General features: G+C 47.0%; 2 protein-coding genes across 23 annotated transcripts in view; both read left to right on the top strand.

Annotated features, from left to right (window-relative positions):
• mau2 (MAU2 sister chromatid cohesion factor) overlaps positions 1–2,656 on the top strand; it is an 18,213-nt gene extending 15,557 nt beyond the window's left edge. For 3 of the 9 annotated variants that reach the window (XM_087241694.1, XM_087241693.1, XM_087241692.1), the window contains one exon: positions 1,187–2,656. In XM_087241694.1, the coding sequence (XP_087097820.1) occupies positions 1,187–1,261 (75 nt within the window). In that variant the 3' untranslated portion in view covers positions 1,262–2,656. The remainder of the gene's footprint in view (positions 1–1,186) is intronic. The other 6 variants (XR_015479160.1, XR_015479159.1, XR_015479158.1 and 3 more) reach the window with 6 other exon arrangements.
• A 1,350-nt stretch (positions 2,657–4,006) lies between these two features.
• The window catches only part of LOC103910228 (transcriptional repressor p66-alpha), a 20,459-nt gene continuing 6,965 nt past the window's right edge, over positions 4,007–17,500 (top strand). For 10 of the 14 annotated variants that reach the window (XR_015941944.1, XR_015941943.1, XM_087241670.1 and 7 more), the window contains exons 1-8: positions 4,007–4,190; positions 12,230–12,449; positions 13,086–13,209; positions 13,399–13,530; positions 13,647–13,706; positions 13,882–13,980; positions 14,294–14,470; positions 16,698–16,923. Coding sequence is in view for 12 of the 14 variants with exons in the window: in XM_087241670.1 (XP_087097796.1) it covers positions 12,238–12,449; positions 13,086–13,209; positions 13,399–13,530; positions 13,647–13,706; positions 13,882–13,980; positions 14,294–14,470; positions 16,698–16,923 (1,030 nt within the window). In the remaining 2 variants the exon portion in view is untranslated. Of the gene's footprint in view, positions 4,191–6,854; positions 7,246–12,229; positions 12,450–13,085; positions 13,210–13,398; positions 13,531–13,646; positions 13,707–13,881; positions 13,981–14,293; positions 14,471–16,697; positions 16,924–17,500 lie in introns of those variants that run through there. The other 4 variants (XM_087241680.1, XM_087241679.1, XM_087241677.1 and 1 more) reach the window with 3 other exon arrangements.

The raw sequence follows: 17,500 nt of genomic DNA, 5'->3' as shown, positions 1-17,500 counted from the left end.
AATGGAGAATTACTGTGGTGTTATATTATGGATGGTGCGCTCTCTGTGCTGGGTCCCTCCGTTAGTGGCGAGAGCACTCTGCACAATGCCAACAGTCGGTCGGCGAGTAAACAAATGTAATGAATGGAAATACACAGGTCTGTGCGTGTAGACATATCATGTGCTGCTGTACAGTAACGGCTCATGTGTTAGTTTGAGCTGTCTTTATTTTAATGGTGTGGTGATGATGTGGTGTGCTTTATCTGCTGATTCCAGCTGAAGTGGGCGGGCTGTGTGACGTTTGATTCGGGGGATGTTCTGTGGGCGGGGTTTGCGTGATGTCCTGTGAGCTACTAGCCCAACCGTGGAAACACGACATGATTTCAGCCTCATTACTCAACCTCCCGGGCGATTGGTCCGGCCCGGCCCGATAAAAGCCCTGGCTCACACTGGCCCGATAGTGGAAATGCAGACATGGAACTGAAGCAGATTTGGGTAAAAGCATAAGCAATACACACAGTAATAACACAAACCCAACACAATCTGCAACACGAGCTGTGTGTAATGACCTTATTTCCCCCGCTGTATCCACATATTCTACAGTCAAAGCCCAAATTATTCACCCCCGGGCAAATTCTGACTCGAGTTTTAGTTTGAATGTCAATAAACTCAGCGATGCTCTTGTGCACGGTCTGAGAAAAGCCAATCAAACGTGCTGCTTCAGTAAAGTCCGTCAGAATTGGCCCGAGGGTGAATAGTGCGGGCTGGACTATATGTGTGTGCTTGACATGATGCTCAGGAAAGGGTTTAAAAGAGCTGCAGTGCAGTGCTCCACATGATGCCACATCATCAATAACAGACCCGGTAGACCTGGAGAAACAGCCTGATGATGATGACGAGCTCTTGAAGATCATCATGCAGGATACTGTGGACACAGCGAGGCCTCCTCCGCCATCATATAACACCAAACACAACCGTCGTCATGACAACATTCAACAGTTGCCCCGCCTCCGAGCTCTTTTGAGCTCTTCGTCCATCAAGAGTGTGTTTACCTGCAGAAACAAGAGAAGAGTCGTGTGTCAGACAGGAAACAGTTCTGAGTGAACGAACCCTCACACCAGCCTGAGTCCTTCATCAGTGACGCGGCTGGTGCAGATCTGCTGAAGTGTGTGTGATGGTGTTGATTGTGTGTGTTTGTGTGTTGCAGTGGACGGACGGGCCTCCTCCTGTGCAGATTCAAGCTCAGAATGGACCTACAACAAGCCTGGCGAGCCTGCTTTAAACACACACACATACATACATACGCACACTGTACATACACGTCCTCTCTCACACACACACACACACACACACACACACACACACACACAGACACACACTTCTCCGCTGCACTCCTCTGTCTGCTGTTTGTCTTTAATTCGGATGTTTTTATTGACGGTTTCTGCTGGTGTGTGTGTGTGTGTGTGTGTGCGCGTGTGTGCAGCAGATGGGTTAGTTCGACTGGTAATCAGATCATCGTCAGACATCACCTGTGCTCCTCTCTCATCCTCAGACGCTCCTCAGTTTAGTGTCTGGGCTTCAGCAGCTCCGGCTCCCACATCATCAACACCCCCCCGTGTGTGTGCGTTTGTGTGCGTGTGTGCGCATGTGTGTGTGTGTGCGCATGTGTGTGTGTGTGTGCGCATGTGTGTGTGCGCATGTGTGTGTGTGTGTGCGCATGTGTGTGTGTGTGCGCGTGTGTGTGTGTGTGCGCATGTGTGTGTGTGTGCGCGCGTGTGTGTGCGCGCGTGTGCGTGCGCGCGTGTGCGTGCGCGCGTGTGTGTGCGCGTGTGTGTGCGCGTGCGTTTGCGTGCGTGCGTGCGTGTGTGTGCGTGTGTGAACGTGTGTGTGTGTGTGTGTGTGTGTGTGTGTGTGTGCGCGTGTGTGTGCGCGTGTGTGTGCGGGTGTGTGTGCGGGTGTGTGGGTGTGTGTGTGTGTGTGTGTGTGTGTGTGTGTGTGTGTGTGTGTGTGTGTGTGTGTGTGTGTGTGTGTGTGTGTGTGTGTGTGGGGTGCTTCCTCCTATTGATGCGGGCTTAACTGAATCTGCAGTGATTCTGCCATTACAGTGGTGAGCTGCAGGGGGCAGAGTGTGCAGCAGGGGGCGCTGTTTCTCTGGACGAGTGTGTGTGTGCAGCGGAGGACTGACACTGATCTTTTCTAGGCTTTGATATTCCCACACACACACACACACACACACACACGCACACACACACACACGCGCAGACAGACAGACGCGGGCTGGTTTTCAGTTCTGTACCCGCTCGTCTGCTGTGTTCCTCTGTACAGACGCTCGCTCTTTTCTTTTAACGCTCTCTCTCTGCTCTTTATTTCTTCTTCTGTAGTTTTATCAAATGCATTTATTAGATTTTGTAAAGTTTGAATATTTATATGCCACATTAACAGCATTACTCTGTCGTCGTCTGCTCTGGATTAGCCTCGGTGTGTGTGTGTGTGTGAGATCTGTTGTTTGTGTAGTGTTGTAGCTTCCGCTCCTCCTGGCCTCGGTCTGTTCTCAGATCAGCTGCGCGCTCTTCTAATGACTGTATTTTTAAACTCTTATTATTATTATTGTTGTTATTATTTCTGTGTGTCTGCTTCAGAATCATCAGGATTTTTTAAATAAACTTGGAGAAGTGTATGAAGGACCGGCTGTGTTCATTCACAGATCAGCGCAGGGTCAGACTCCGCTCCTGGAGAGCCGCAGCTCTGATTAAACACACCTGCTCACACTGATGGAGACCTACAGGTGATTGAGTTACCTGTGCAGAGCTGCGGCCCTCCCGGAGCTGGGTTTGACACGTGTGTTTTATAGGACAGTTCTGCTTCTCGTCTGTTTGTTTGAGTAAGGGTGCTGGATTGAGACGTCCACCATCATCTGAAGCAGCAGCTTCACTAAAGCCTTCACTGTCCTCAAGTGTTCTCCAGCGCCCCCACCAGTGCAGGAACAACATTTCCACACACTGATGACCTGCTGCGACCCCACCCACAACCCCGCCCCTCACAGTGACGTCACTCCCTCCATAGAGTCTGACATGTGCAGTCTCCTCAAGGCTGTGTGCAGATAGTATTGTGACAGAGCCCTGTGCACTGACGTCCCGCAGTGTTGCTGACCGATACTCCACAAGCCCTGACTGCAGATGTGTGGATCCTCGTGGAGCAGTGTTTGGACAGCGGCCCACACTAGTGTGCAGGAGCTTCCTGAGTCTCTGATACCGACACATCAGCCCAGCTCAACTGCTGGAGCAGAAACGTCCAGCCCAGAGTCCTGACCTAAACCTGACTGAACATCTGGAGAATCCTCCCCTCAGAGCCCTGACTGAGGAGACTGACACTAGCTAGTCTACAGATGTCCACTGAGACACTAGGGCTGCGTTCCATTCCACTTTTACACATGCACTCACAATCTGCTGTTCCCTTGGGGGATCCCCGTCACCCTGCACAGTGTGTTCCTCTTCATCAAGTGAGCGAGGGAAGATCACATGGAGGATCTGAGGGAAGTGAGCGAGTGAAGAGATTAACAAATTGGACTTGTGTGTGTGTGTGTGTGTGTGTGTGTGTGTGTGTGTGTGTGTGTGTGTGTGTGTGTGTGTGTGTGTGTGTGTGTGTGTGTGTGTGTGTGTGTGTGTGTGTGTGTGGGGCTGGCTGATCACCTGTGCTCAGGTGTATGATAAGGACTCGCTTATGTGACAGTGATGATGGTGTGTGTGTGTGAAAGTGAGTGAGAGATATGTGTGTGTCAGTGTGTTCACCTGTCCACTCACTTATGACAGTGATGATGGTCAGTGGTGTGTGTGTAAATATATGTTTGTGTTCACCTGGCCACTCACCTGTGATAAAGGCTCCTTTGTGTTACGGTGTGTTTGTGTGTGTTTTCACCTGTGCTGATATCACGGTGATGATGATCAGGTGTGTGTGTGTGTGTTCGTTCGTTCGTTCGTTCACCTGTGCTCGGGTGTGTGATGAAGACTCACTTGTGTGACAGTCTGATGATGCTCTCGGCCTCGTCACTGCGCATGCGCGTGTTCAGTGCGGTGACGGGTGTGTGTATGTGTGTGCGCGCGCGTCTGTGTGCGGGGAGGGCGAGAATCGGAGGGTTTCCCGGGATAACCGGGAGAATTACCGGACGAACCGCCCAGTGGAGCCGCGGAGAGGTGAAGAGAAGAGCAAAGCCGGTGAGTGACTGAGAGAGAGAGAGAGTTCTGGAGGACCGAGAGCTGCTGCTCTTCCTCACCGCCACACACACACACACACACACACACACACACTCAGGCTGTCTCAGACACACTCATATGCACACACACACACTTGCGCTCTCTTGACCACACCGATAAACACACCGATAAACACTCACACGGTGTCGAAGTTGTGGAACTCTTTAGTGTTTTTACTTTCTGAGAGTTTATCGGTAGTTCAGTGTGTGTGTGTGTGTGTGTGTGTGTGTGTGGTGAAACTGCTGTAAAGTGCAGTAAAGTTTCCTCGGGGTGAGCTTCATCGCTTCAGGTTTGTAATCATGAGATATTCGGAGTTATTGATCACGCTGAGTGCGCGCGTAATGGCGTGTGTGCGCGTGCGCGGGCACAGAAGCGATGGGGATGAAGATGATGACGACGACGATGATGATGAAGATTGGCATTGCAATGTTTGTGAGCGAGTGTATGTGTGCACGTGTGTATGTATGTGTGTGTGTGTGTGTGTGTATCTGCTGCTGAACTCGTTCAGTAGTATCTCCGTGTCCGGCTGCTCTTCCTCTTCCTCCTGCTGTCTGTCGCTCTTCCTCCTCTTCCTCCTCTTAAAGCGGAACGCGGCCATTTATTCTCCTGCTTCAGCGAGATTATAAGTGTTTATCACACACACACACCTTACTAACTTGCACATTATACACACAAACTCACTCTACAGACACACACTAAATACACACTCACAGGAAACACAAATACACAACCTCTCACACACACACACACACAGAAACATACAGTATGCACTCTCACACTGCACATAACTTACTAATTTTGCACACTATACACTCAAACTTACTCTACAGACACACACTATACACTCAGTCACACACACACACACACACACACATTCATGTCTTTGGCTCAGTCTCTTTATTCATCAGGGGTCGCCACAGCGGAATGAACCACCAACATATCCAGCATGTTTTTACGCAGTGGATTTCCTTCCAGCTGCAATCCATCACTGGGAAACACCCATACACACTCTTGCACACACACACACACACACACTCACACTCTGGCCAGTGTAGTTGATCAGTTCTCCTATAGCGCATGTGTTTGGACTGTGGGGGAAACCGGAGGAAACCCACGCCAACATGGGGAGAACATGCAAACTCCACTCAGAAACACCAACTGACCCAGCCGAGGACTCAAACCAGAGACCTTCTTACTGTAAGGCCACAGCAATACCTCCTGCGCCTCAGCGTCGCCACACACACACACACACACACACACACACACACAGGCCGTGTCTGCTGTCCTGGCTCTGTGATCAGTTCCTGTGATGGTAATGGAGGTCAGTGGTTCAGCAGTGTCAGCACACACACACACACACGGCTGTTCTGGATCCAGCATGTGGAGGGCTTCACTCTGATGGAGGTGTGTGTGCAGTGCGCTGTGTGTCTGTGTCTGGAGGATTGGCTCATCAGAGTCGCTCTCGAGGGCTTCAGAAGCTCATCTGACCCAGCCGCTCGCATCACTCTGCTTGTTTTGATCTTTGGCTGTGTTTGTTGTTGTTGCCAGGACGATCGGATGCTGAAGCCGTTGCCGGGTGACGAGCCTCAGGTTGACCTCAGAGTGAACCCTCCCCTCAGGATAATGATGAACAGTAATGAAGTGTACAGAGTGTCGATCAGTATTCATTTGATTTATTAATTGTGCTTTATTAACGCCCACCCTAATCAATATTCTGAATATTAATTATTAGGACTGAACGCTGTCTGATGCTGTATCCCTGTTAGCGTCCACAGCTGTATCCCTTCTAGACCTCACCCTGTAAACATTCATTTTCTTTTCGGCGTAGTCCCTTATTGATCAGGGGTCGCCACAGCGGAATGAACCACCAACTATTACTGCATATGCTTTACACAGCGAATGCCCTTCCAGCTGCAACCCAGTCCTGGGAAACACCCATACAAACTCACACACACACACACACTCAAACACTCTGGTCAGTATAGTTGATCAGTTCCCCTATAGCGCATGTGTTTGGACTGTGGGGGAAACCAGAGCACCCGGAGGAAACCCACACCAACACGGGGAGAACATGCAAACTCCACACAGAAACACCAACTGACCCAGCCGAGACTCAAACCAGAGACCTTCTTACTGTGAGGTGACAGCGCTAACCACTGCGCCACCGCGTCGCCCTACTGTAAAACATTCATAAAGAAATCAAACATGCGTCCATAATGAATGAGTTATACTGCTGCTGAACGCTGGACTCTGATTGGCTGCTGCTCACTCTTTGGTTATTGTCAGATAAAGGCACAGCTAAAGTAGTTCCGGCAGGTTCAGAGCTCCATATCACTCCGCTGAATGAATAGAGTCATTACACAGCTACAACAGAAGAGGAGATGTGGAGGACACTAGTGCTACACACAGGAGATGCTTGAGGAGGACACACACACACACACACACACACACACACACATAAACCAGCTGTGTGTTCAGAGGAGTGCAGTGATGATGATGATGATGATGATGATGATGGTGGATGTTATCAATTGTCTGATCGTTCACAGTACAGGTTTTTGTTGCTGTGCTGTGTTGTGTGTGTGTGTGTGTATGTGTGTGTGTGTGTATCTGCATGCACTGCAGGAGACGCATAAACCACAGCTGCAAACTCTCGCTCGCATGTCCACCAGCAGCCTGATGGGAAACACACTTCACCACAGCCTGCTTTACTGGAACTGATCTGTGTGTGTGTGTGTGTGTGTGTGTGTGTGTGTGTGTGTGAGTGTGTGTCAGAGTGATGATCTCTTTCTCATAGACACACATAAACGCTCTCTCTAATGCACACACAAATGCATTTAGTGTGTGTGTGTGTGCGTGTGTGTGTTGTTGGGGAGGTCATTTTGTCACACACTATAAATACACACTGCAGATGTGCTTCCTGTGTCCTGAAGTGACCATCAGCGCTGCAGACACACACACAAGGTCATAGGTTATTGTAGGCTCCCTATCGGGGGGGCATCTCGTCAGTGCAGAGGTGAGAATCCTGAACACACTGATGATGATGATTATGATGATGATGATGAAGCTATGATCAGTGTAATGATGAGCCAGACTTATGTGTGTGTGTTTGTGTGTGTGTGTGATGATGTCACTGGTGGGAGAGAGAAAACAACTAAAGTCAGCTTTCCATTAACTCTCCCTCTGTGTGTGTGTGTGTGTGTGTGTGTGTGTGTGTGTGTGTGTGTGTGTGTGTGTGTGTGTGTGTGTGTGTGTGTGTGTGTGTGTGTGTGTGCGCGCGCATGTACTGCAGCGCTTCCTGTAATACAGGAAGTGCAGATGAGTGTGTGCGTATGTGTTCGTCTGTATATCACACTTTGTCCGTCTGTCATTTAACTTGTTGTAAAGGTGAAATTACCTATGTAAGGTTCTGTTTACGCACACACACACACGTTGTACAGGTTTTGTACAGGTGTTGTTATGATGTTGTTCTGGTGTTGTACAGGTGTTATGATGTTGTACAGGTGTTGTACAGGTGTTGTTCTGGTGTTGTACAGGTGTTGTTATGATGTTGTTCTGGTGTTGTATAGGTGTTGTTCTGGTGTTGTACAGGTGTTGTTATGATGTTGTTCTGGTGTTGTACAGGTGTTGTTATGATGTTGTTCTGGTGTTGTACAGGTGTTGTTATGATGTTGTTCTGGTGTTGTACATGTGTTGTTATGATGTTGTTCTGGTGTTGTATAGGTGTTGTTCTGGTGTTGTACAGGTGTTGTTATGGTGTTGTACAGGTGTTGTTATGATGTTGTTCTGGTGTTGTACATGTGTTGTTATGATGTTGTTCTGGTGTTGTACAGGTGTTGTTATGATGTTGTTCTGGTGTTGTACAGGTGTTGTTATGGTGTTGTATAGGTGTTGTTCTGGTGTTGTACAGGTGTTGTTATGGTGTTGTACAGGTGTTGTTATGAAGTTGTTCCGGTGTTGTATAGGTGTTGTACAGGTGTTGTTATGATGTTGTTCTGGTGTTGTACAGGTGTTGTTATGATGTTGTTCTGGTGTTGTATAGGTGTTGTTCTGGTGTTGTACAGGTGTTGTTCTGGTGTTGTACAGGTGTTGTTCTGGTGTTGTACAGGTGTTGTTATGATGTTGTTCTGGTGTTGTATAGGTGTTGTTCTGGTGTTGTACAGGTGTTGTTATGGTGTTGTACAGGTGTTGTTATGAAGTTGTTCCGGTGTTGTATAGGTGTTGTTCTGGTGTTGTACAGGTGTTGTTATGATGTTGTTCTGGTGTTGTACAGGTGTTGTTATGATGTTGTTCTGGTGTTGTACAGGTGTTATGATGTTGTACAGGTGTTGTACAGGTGTTGTTCTGGTGTTGTACAGGTGTTGTTATGATGTTGTTCTGGTGTTGTACATGTGTTGTTATGATGTTGTTCTGGTGTTGTATAGGTGTTGTTCTGGTGTTGTACAGGTGTTGTTATGATGTTGTTCTGGTGTTGTACAGGTGTTGTTATGATGTTGTTCTGGTGTTGTATAGGTGTTGTTCTGGTGTTGTACAGGTGTTGTTATGATGTTGTTCTGGTGTTGTACAGGTGTTGTTATGATGTTGTTCTGGTGTTGTATAGGTGTTGTTCTGGTGTTGTACAGGTGTTGTTATGATGTTGTTCTGGTGTTGTACAGGTGTTGTTATGATGTTGTTCTGGTGTTGTACAGGTGTTGTTATGATGTTGTTCTGGTGTTGTACAGGTGTTGTTATGATGTTGTTCTGGTGTTGTACAGGTGTTGTTATGATGTTGTTCTGGTGTTGTACAGGTGTTGTTATGATGTTGTTCTGGTGTTGTACAGGTGTTGTTATGATGTTGTTCTGGTGTTGTACAGGTGTTGTTATGATGTTGTTCTGTTGTTGTATAGGTGTTGTTCTGGTGTTGTACAGGTGTTGTTATGAAGTTGTTCTGGTGTTGTATAGGTGTTGTTCTGGTGTTGTACAGGTGTTGTTATGATGTTGTTCTGGTGTTGTACAGGTGTTGTTATGAAGTTGTTCCGGTGTTGTATAGGTGTTGTTCTGGTGTTGTACAGGTGTTGTTATGGTGTTGTACAGGTGTTGTTATGATGTTGTACAGGTGTTGTTATGATGTTGTACAGGTGTTGTTATGGTGTTGTACAGGTGTTGTACAGGTGTTGTTATGATGTTGTTCCGGTGTTGTACAGGTGTTGTTATGATGTTGTACAGGTGTTGTTATGGTGTTGTACAGGTGTTGTACAGGTGTTGTTATGATGTTGTTCCGGTGTTGTACAGGTGTTGTTATGAAGTTGTTCAGGTGTTATACAGGTATATCCTCTTGAAGAAGAGCAACCTGGATAACACCCTACTGAGCAATTACAGGCCAATCTCAAATCTCCCTTTCATTGGCAAAATCATTGGAAAATGTTGTTTTGAACCAGGTTAACAAGTTCTTAAACTTCAGGGGGTGTTTAGACAATTTTCAATCTGGGTTCAGAGCACATCACAGTACAGAGAGCGCTCTTATAAAGATAATCAATGTTATACGCCTAAATACAGATTCAGGTAAAATAACAGTGCTGGTATTGTTGGATCTCAGTGCTGCATTTGACACTGTTGATCACAGCATACTTCTGGATAGGCTGGAAAACTGGGTTGGGCTGTCTGGGACAGTCCTCAAATGGTTTAGATCTTACCTTGAAGGGAGAGGTTACTATGTCAGTATAGGTGACCATAGGTCGAGGTGGACACCCATGACATGTGGAGTCCCACAAGGCTCGATTCTGGCACCTCTCCTGTTCAACCTTTACATGCTCCCTCTGAGCCAAATAATGAGAAAGAACCAAATCTCCTACCACAGCTCTGCTGATGACACTCAGATCTACCTAGCCTTACAGCCTAATGACTACAGCCCCATTGACACCCTCTGCCAGTGCATTGATGAAATTAACAATTGGATGTGCCAAAACTTTCTTCAGTTAAACAAAGAGAAAACTGAAGTCATTGCGTTTGGGAACAGGGATGAGGTTCTCAAGGTAAATACGTACCTTGGCACTAAAGGTCAAACGACAAAAAATAAGGTCAAGAATCTTGGTGTGACTCTGGAGTCAGATCTGAGTTTCAACAGTCATGTCAAAGCAGTCAGTAAATCAGCATACCATCATCTCAAAAACATAGCAAGAATCAGATGCTTTGTTTCTAGTGAAGATTTAGAGAAACTTGTTCATGCTTTTATCAGCAGCAGAGTGGATTACTGTAATGGACTCCTCTCTGGTCTTCCTAAAAAGACAGTCAGACAGTTGCAGCTCATCCAGAACGCTGCAGCCAGAATTCTGACCAGAACCAGAAAATCAGAGCACATCACACCTGTCCTCAGGTCTCTACACTGGCTGCCAGTTACATTCAGAATAGATTTTAAAGTATTATTACTGGTCTATAAATCACTAAATGGCCTAGGACCTAAATACATCACAGATATGCTCACTGAATACAAACCCAACAGATCACTCAGATCTTTAGGATCATATAAACTAGAAGTTCCAAGAGTTCAGTCAAAGCAGGGTGAATCTGCTTTCAGCCACTAACAGCGCCCCCCGCTGCTGGAATCAGCTTCCAGAAATGATCAGATGTGCTCCAACATTAGGCACATTCAAATCAAGACTGAAACACACATCTGTTTAGCTGTGCCTTTACTGAATGAGCACTGTGCTGCGTCCGACAGATCGCACTATCATGTTTTTCTCTTCTTCTTCATTCTTTCATATCACATTTTACCTGTTTTTATGTTTTTTAATCAGTTTTATTTTTTTTTTATTTTTTTTTTACTTGTTTCTTTTATTCTTGTTTATGTAAAGCACTTTGAATTGCCATTGTGTATGAAATATGCTATATAAATAAACTTGCCTTGCCTTGTTATGATGTTGTTCTGGTGTTGTTATAATGTTGTACAGGTGTTGTACAGGTGTTGTTATGATGTTGTACAGGTGTTGTTATGATGTTGTACAGGTGTTGTACAGGTGTTGTTCTGGTGTTGTTTTGGTGTTGTTCTGGTGTTGTTCTGGTGTTGTTTTGGGTGTTGTTCTGGTGTTATTTTGGTGTTGTACAGGTGTTGTACATGTGTTGTTATGATGTTGTACAGGTGTTGTACATGTGTTGTTCTGGTGTTGTTTTGGTGTTGTTCTGGTGTTGTTTTTGGTGTTGTACAGGTGTTGTTCTGGTGTTGTTTTGGTGTTGTTCTGGTGTTGTTTTGGTGTTGTACATGTGTTGTACATGTGTTGTTATGATGTTGTTCAGGTGTTGTTATGGTGTTTTTATGATGTTGTTTTGGTGTTGTACAGGTGTTGTTCTGGTGTTGTTTTGGTGTTGTACAGGTGTTGTTTTGGTGTTGTACAGGTGTTGTTCTGAGGTTGTACAGGTGTTATGATGTTGTTCTGGTGTTGTACAGGTGTTGTTTTGGTGTTGTACAGGTGTTGTTCTGAGGTTGTACAGGTGTTATGATGTTGTTCTGGTGTTGTACAGGTGTTGTTATGATGTTGTACAGGTGTTGTACATGTGTTGTTCTGGTGTTGTTTTGGTGTTGTTCTGGTGTTGTTTTTGGTGTTGTACAGGTGTTGTTCTGGTGTTGTTTTGGTGTTGTACATGTGTTGTTCTGGTGTTGTTTTGGTGTTGTTCTGGTGTTGTTTTGGTGTTGTACATGTGTTGTACATGTGTTGTTATGATGTTGTTCAGGTGTTGTTATGGTGTTTTTATGATGTTGTTTTGGTGTTGTACAGGTGTTGTTCTGGTGTTGTTTTGGTGTTGTACAGGTGTTGTTTTGGTGTTGTACAGGTGTTGTTCTGAGGTTGTACAGGTGTTATGATGTTGTTCTGGTGTTGTACAGGTGTTGTTTTGGTGTTGTACAGGTGTTGTTCAGGTGTTGTACAGGTGTTGTTCTGATGCTGTTTTTGTGTTATTCTCATTAAGTTGTTCTTGCATTGTTCTGCTGTTGATCTGACGTTGTTTCGATGTTATTTTGATGTGTTCAGGTGTGGAGATGTCCGCAGGTGCGGTGCGGCTGACGCGCAGTCAGAAGCGTGCTCTGGAGAGAGACTCTGTGGACGGGAAGCGTCTGCGTCTGGATTGGAGGTCGGAGTCAGCGGTGTCGGTTCAGTCCTTCAGCATGCGCAGTGGTGGAGAAGTGAAGACCCTCAAGCTGGAGCTGCAGACGGCGGACGAGCCCACGGACAGCAGCAGCACCATTTTAGGGTCAATATTATTAGCCCCCTTTTGGATTGTCTCCAGAACAAACCACTGTTATACAATGACTTGCCTAATTACCCTAACTTTACCCTGATTACCCTAGTGAAGCCTTCACATGTCACTGTAAGCTGAACACTAGTGTCTTGAAGAACATCTAGTCTAATATTATGTGCTGTCATCATGGAGAAGATGAAGGAAATCAGTGTGTGTGTGTGTGTGTGTGTGTGTGTGTTTCTCCATTTTCTCTGTGCCCCTAAATGCTCCTCCACTTCTCAAAATGGAGGCTGTCACTAACCGGTTCCAACTGGCTGGTTGTCATGGTTTCATGGTGCGTGTGTGTATATGTGTGTGTTTCAGTCACATGACCTCAGATCATGTGACGTGTTTAGTTGATTAGTACAGGATGAGTGTGGAGTTCAGTGATGATCAGCTGGAGTGTGTGTGTATGTGTGTGTGTGTTTATGTAAATGTGTGTGTAATTATTACCTGTGTGTCTGTGTTTGTGTATCGACCCTTGTGTGTGCAACAAACTATGAGTGTGTGTGTGTGTGTGTGTCTGTTTTGAGTGTGTTTAATTGTTTTAACTATGTGTGTGAGTTTAAACGTGTGTGTGTGTGTGTGTGTGTGTGTGTGTGTGTGTAGGGAGGTGAAGCGTAAGCGCTGCTCTGTGTCTCCGTCTGATGTGATGGATCTCTCTGATGAGTCTCACACTCCACAACTGAAGAGCAGGAGTCAGCGTACACAGCTGGACACACACCTGATGATGGTACACACACACCTGCTCATGTGAAACACACACCTGTTGATGATAAACACACACACACACACACACACACATAATATTACAGCTTATGTGTATGTTTGTTTTTATTCACATATGTAATTGTGTGTTACATTGTGTGTGTGTGTGTGTGTGTGTGTGTGTGTGTGTGTGTGTGTGTGTGTGTGTGTGTAGAGGAGCTGTGCAGTGGAGCGTGAGCACATGATTGAGCGTCTGAAGCAGGTCCTGCGTCTAGAAGAAGCCAAACTCCTCCTGCTGAAGAAGCTCAGACACAGCCAGACCAACAAAGAGGCCAGCGCACAGAAGGTACACACACACACACACACACACACACACACACACACACACACACACACACACACACAGACACACACACACACAGACTAAGGTGTGTGATTGTGTTGTGTTGTGTTTATGTTCAGCCGGTGGTTTCAGCTGCTCCTCCGGTTAAAACCGTCACTGCTGCTAAACCAGCTCCACCTGTGAGTATAGCACACACACACACACGCATGCACACACATGCACACATGCACACACGCATACACACTGTCTTTAGTGCAGAGTAACAGTGATGAGTGTTTTGTGTGTTTGTGTGTGTGTGTGTGTATATATATATATATGTGTGTGTGTGTGTGTGTGTGTGTGTGTGTTGGTCAGGTGCGGTCAGTAGCTCCGCCTCCTCTGGTGCGTGCTGTGGGTAAGCAGGGCTCAGCCGGTGCTCAGGTCATGATGCCGGCGCTGGTCAGAGGAGCTCAGGTGAGTGTGTGTGTGTGTGTGTGTGTGTGTGTGTGTGTGTGTGTGTGTGTGTGTGTGTGTGTGTGTGTGCGCACGTCTGTGTGTGTGCGCGAGCACGTCTGTGTGTGTGTGTGTGTGTGTGAGTGTGAGTGTGTGCGCGTCTGTGTGTGTGTGTGTGTGTGTGAGTGTGTGCGCGTCTGTGTGTGTGCGCGTGTGCGTGTGCGTGTGTGTGTGTGTGTGTGTGTGTGTGTGTGTGTGTGTGTGCGCGCGTGCGTGTGTGTGCGCGCGCGCGTCTGTGTGTGTGTGTGTCAGTAACTCTGCTGTGTTCCTGCAGACGTTGTCAGTGTGTCCGCAGCAGCAGCAGGTCTCCAGACTCCAGCAGATCTCCTCATCAGCTCCTCCAGCGCTCAGATCTGTGGTCAGCAGTGTCCAGAACCAGCAGCGCTTCCTCCAGCCGGGCCTGATCCACATGACCACACTGCCCAACACCGGCCTGCTGATCATCAACCAGGTCTGGCGGAAAACACACACACAGACACACACATACACACACACACACATAGAGACAGACACACTGACACACACACACACACAGACACACACACACACACACAGACTGAAGGCTGATCTATACTTCTGTGTCTAGCGCACGTGTATGCTATGGTGCAGCCTACGGTGTTGACGTATAGCCCTACGCTGTAGCTGTTGGTGTCGCTTATGTGCACCTCTCAAAAAAATGTAACTACACATTGCAATGACGCGTAGCCAAGCTCTGTGATTGGTCGGCTTGGTAGCACTGACGAGTCTGGTGGGACCGAGAGCCGCGTGAATGGTGCGAGCCTGATGGAGCGATTGTTTACAAGTGTGGAGTCCCGTGAAGGAGTTCCAGATGGAAAGTTTTGTTTTGTGTTTACCTCATAGTTAAAGTTGTTGCACGTCCGCCAGTTCCTGCCTCAAAATGAGCGAGTTTGAGCCACTTGTACATCCTGGAAGTGTTCAGAACAAACAAAACAGCAGAGAAGAAACTCGACACGGAGGAACATTTGCAGCAGAAGTATGAATGCACAGCTACGGGTGTTGCATGTGCCGTGGGTCACGCCGGTCACCTGACGCAGAAGTATAAGCCAGGCTTAAGCCAAAAAGAAAAGGAATGAACAAATGAAAGCATTATGGCACTGATCATTAAATATTTGGCATTGCAGAATGATCAGGGCGTCCGCGGGGTCTTAAGAAGGAATCAAAATGGATGAGTCAATTCAGAGAAGAGTATTAAAACTTCTTAAATGTTAATTTACAAGGTGTTGAGTGTTGCATCAGTAGACTAACGTTTGCCTGAGTTTGATCTCTGAGTATTGAGATGCTGTGTAGTTTGACATGTCGCTGCTTTCATTCCTGCAGTCATCAGGGAAACACCATTATTCCTGCTGGTGTAAGTTCATCACCTGCTGCATTAACGTTGTTATTCAGTAAATATAAACAGGTTTAGTTCAGGATTGGTTTCTTGCTGTCTGCAGGGGTACTGGATGAAACTAAGTGGTGATGAGGTCTTGAACTGTGTGCAGAGTCTTCAAAAAGGTCTTGAGTTTCAGTCTCTGATGGCTGTATTTACATATTTACAGTGTACAGTTAGGGTTAGGGTTAGGTTAGGGTTGCTCTCTCTCTGATGTCGCTCTCTGTTCTGCGGTCATTAGTGCACGTCTACAGTCTTTGCTTGCTTCTTTTGGACCCGTGTATGCTGGAGGCCATGTTGTGCCTTAATTTTCCTTCAGCTTAGTCCCTTTATTAATCAGGGGTCGCCACAGTGGAATGAACCGCCAACTATTCCAGCATATGTTTTACACACACCCGATGCCCTTCCAGCTGCAACCCAGCACTGGGAAACACCCACACACACTCATACACTACGGCCACTTTAGTTGATCAGTTCTCTGTGGGGGAAACCGGAGCACCCGGAGGAAACCCACGCCAACACGGGGAGAACATGCAAACTCCACGTGTCTTGATTATTCAAACAAACACGTGTAGCTTCAGACCAGAGTTAGACACATTGTAATTAAAACATGAAAGATAGTTTGGATTGAATAATAAAGAAACCAAGCTGACTCCATATTCCTGCAGGGGCTTTGTTCAGTTTTGAGTGTGCCTCGCACAGGTGTGCGGACTGGACAAACCAGTCTCAGGAGCTGTACATTATGAAGTCGTTTACTTTCACTTGAGAATATTTTCAGTGCTGTATCAGTACTGTACTCCACTGTTTTCCTTCAACCCCTGCTGAAAACAACTGCTTAAACCAGCCTAGGCTGGTTGGCTGGTTTTAGCTGGTCGACCAGGCTGGTTTTAGAGGGGTTTTGGCCACTTCCAGGCTGGTTTCCAGCCATTTCCAGCTGGGTCTTAGCTAGTCAGGCTGGGAGATGACCAGCTTAAACCAGCTTAACCAGCCTAGCCAGGATGAGAGCCCAGCCAAAACCAGCTATGTCCAGCTTAAACCAGGCTGGTCAAGCTGTTTTTTTGCTGGATTTAGCTGGTCATTTTCCAGCCGGACCAGCTAAAACCAGCCTGGAAATGGCCAAACCCCCTCTAAAACCAGCCAACCAGCCTAGGCTGGTTAAAGCTGGATTTTTCAGCAGGGGCCTGCAGTCACAATTTTCTACTTATATTTGATGTGTGTGTGTGTGTGTGTGTGTGTGTGTGTGTGTGTGTGTGTGCGTGTGTGTGTGTGTGTGTGTGTGTGTGTGCAGACGCCAGCCGTGAGCCTGAACTCCTCCTCATGCAGCGTGAGTGAGTCTGCAGCCGGTGGGCAGGCGTCAGGGCAGAAGCAGCTGGAGAAGCGTCTGCTGGAGATCCCCGTGCCCACTGCTGTACCCCCCACGCTCAGCTTCATGCCCTCGACCGCCAGTCATGAGTTCCTGTACCTGCTGGGGCTGGAGGAGGCGGTGCAGCGGCTGCTGGAGGGGGCGGGGCCAGGTCTGCATTTAATCTGCATACAATCAGTGTTCAGAAGACAAAATGCCTTATTAGTGCACTGAAGAAGAGCTCATTAGATAAATAACACAATTAAAGAAAATCAGTAATATTCAGCTCAGCTTTATTTGTGCAGCGCTTTTACAATGCAGAAGTGTCAAAGCAGCTCAACATACAAGATCATAGTGTGTTCAGTGCAGTGTGGTTTAATCTTCACTGCTGACAGTCCAAGTGCAGAGCTGCAGTGTAGGCGCTGGAGGCTGGAGAGCGCTGGACGTCCATCGTGGAGAAGCTGCAGGTGTGAGAGGTCACCGGCTGGTGTTCAGACTGACCCTTCAGGATCAGTGCAGAGACTCGTCTGTCACTGGGGTCTTTCAGGAATCAGTCTCGCGCTCTCCACTCCTCCATGACCACCACAGCAGCTGCTCAAGATACGGCCTGGTCCAGGATTATGGAGACCTCAGGAATAATAAACACAGACCAACATAAGTGCAGATGTTGTGCACATTATAATGTCTTTAGGGAAGTGTTCCCGGCTCCGCTTGCCCTGAATAACGCAGACTCACAATCCTTTAGAAGG

The sequence above is a fragment of the Danio rerio genome, chromosome 2 (genome assembly GCF_052040795.2).
Source record: "Danio rerio strain M-AB ecotype USA chromosome 2, GRCz13ab, whole genome shotgun sequence".
NCBI classification, from domain to species: Eukaryota; Metazoa; Chordata; class Actinopteri; order Cypriniformes; family Danionidae; genus Danio; species Danio rerio.
This window is presented reverse-complemented; position numbering and strand designations above follow the sequence as displayed.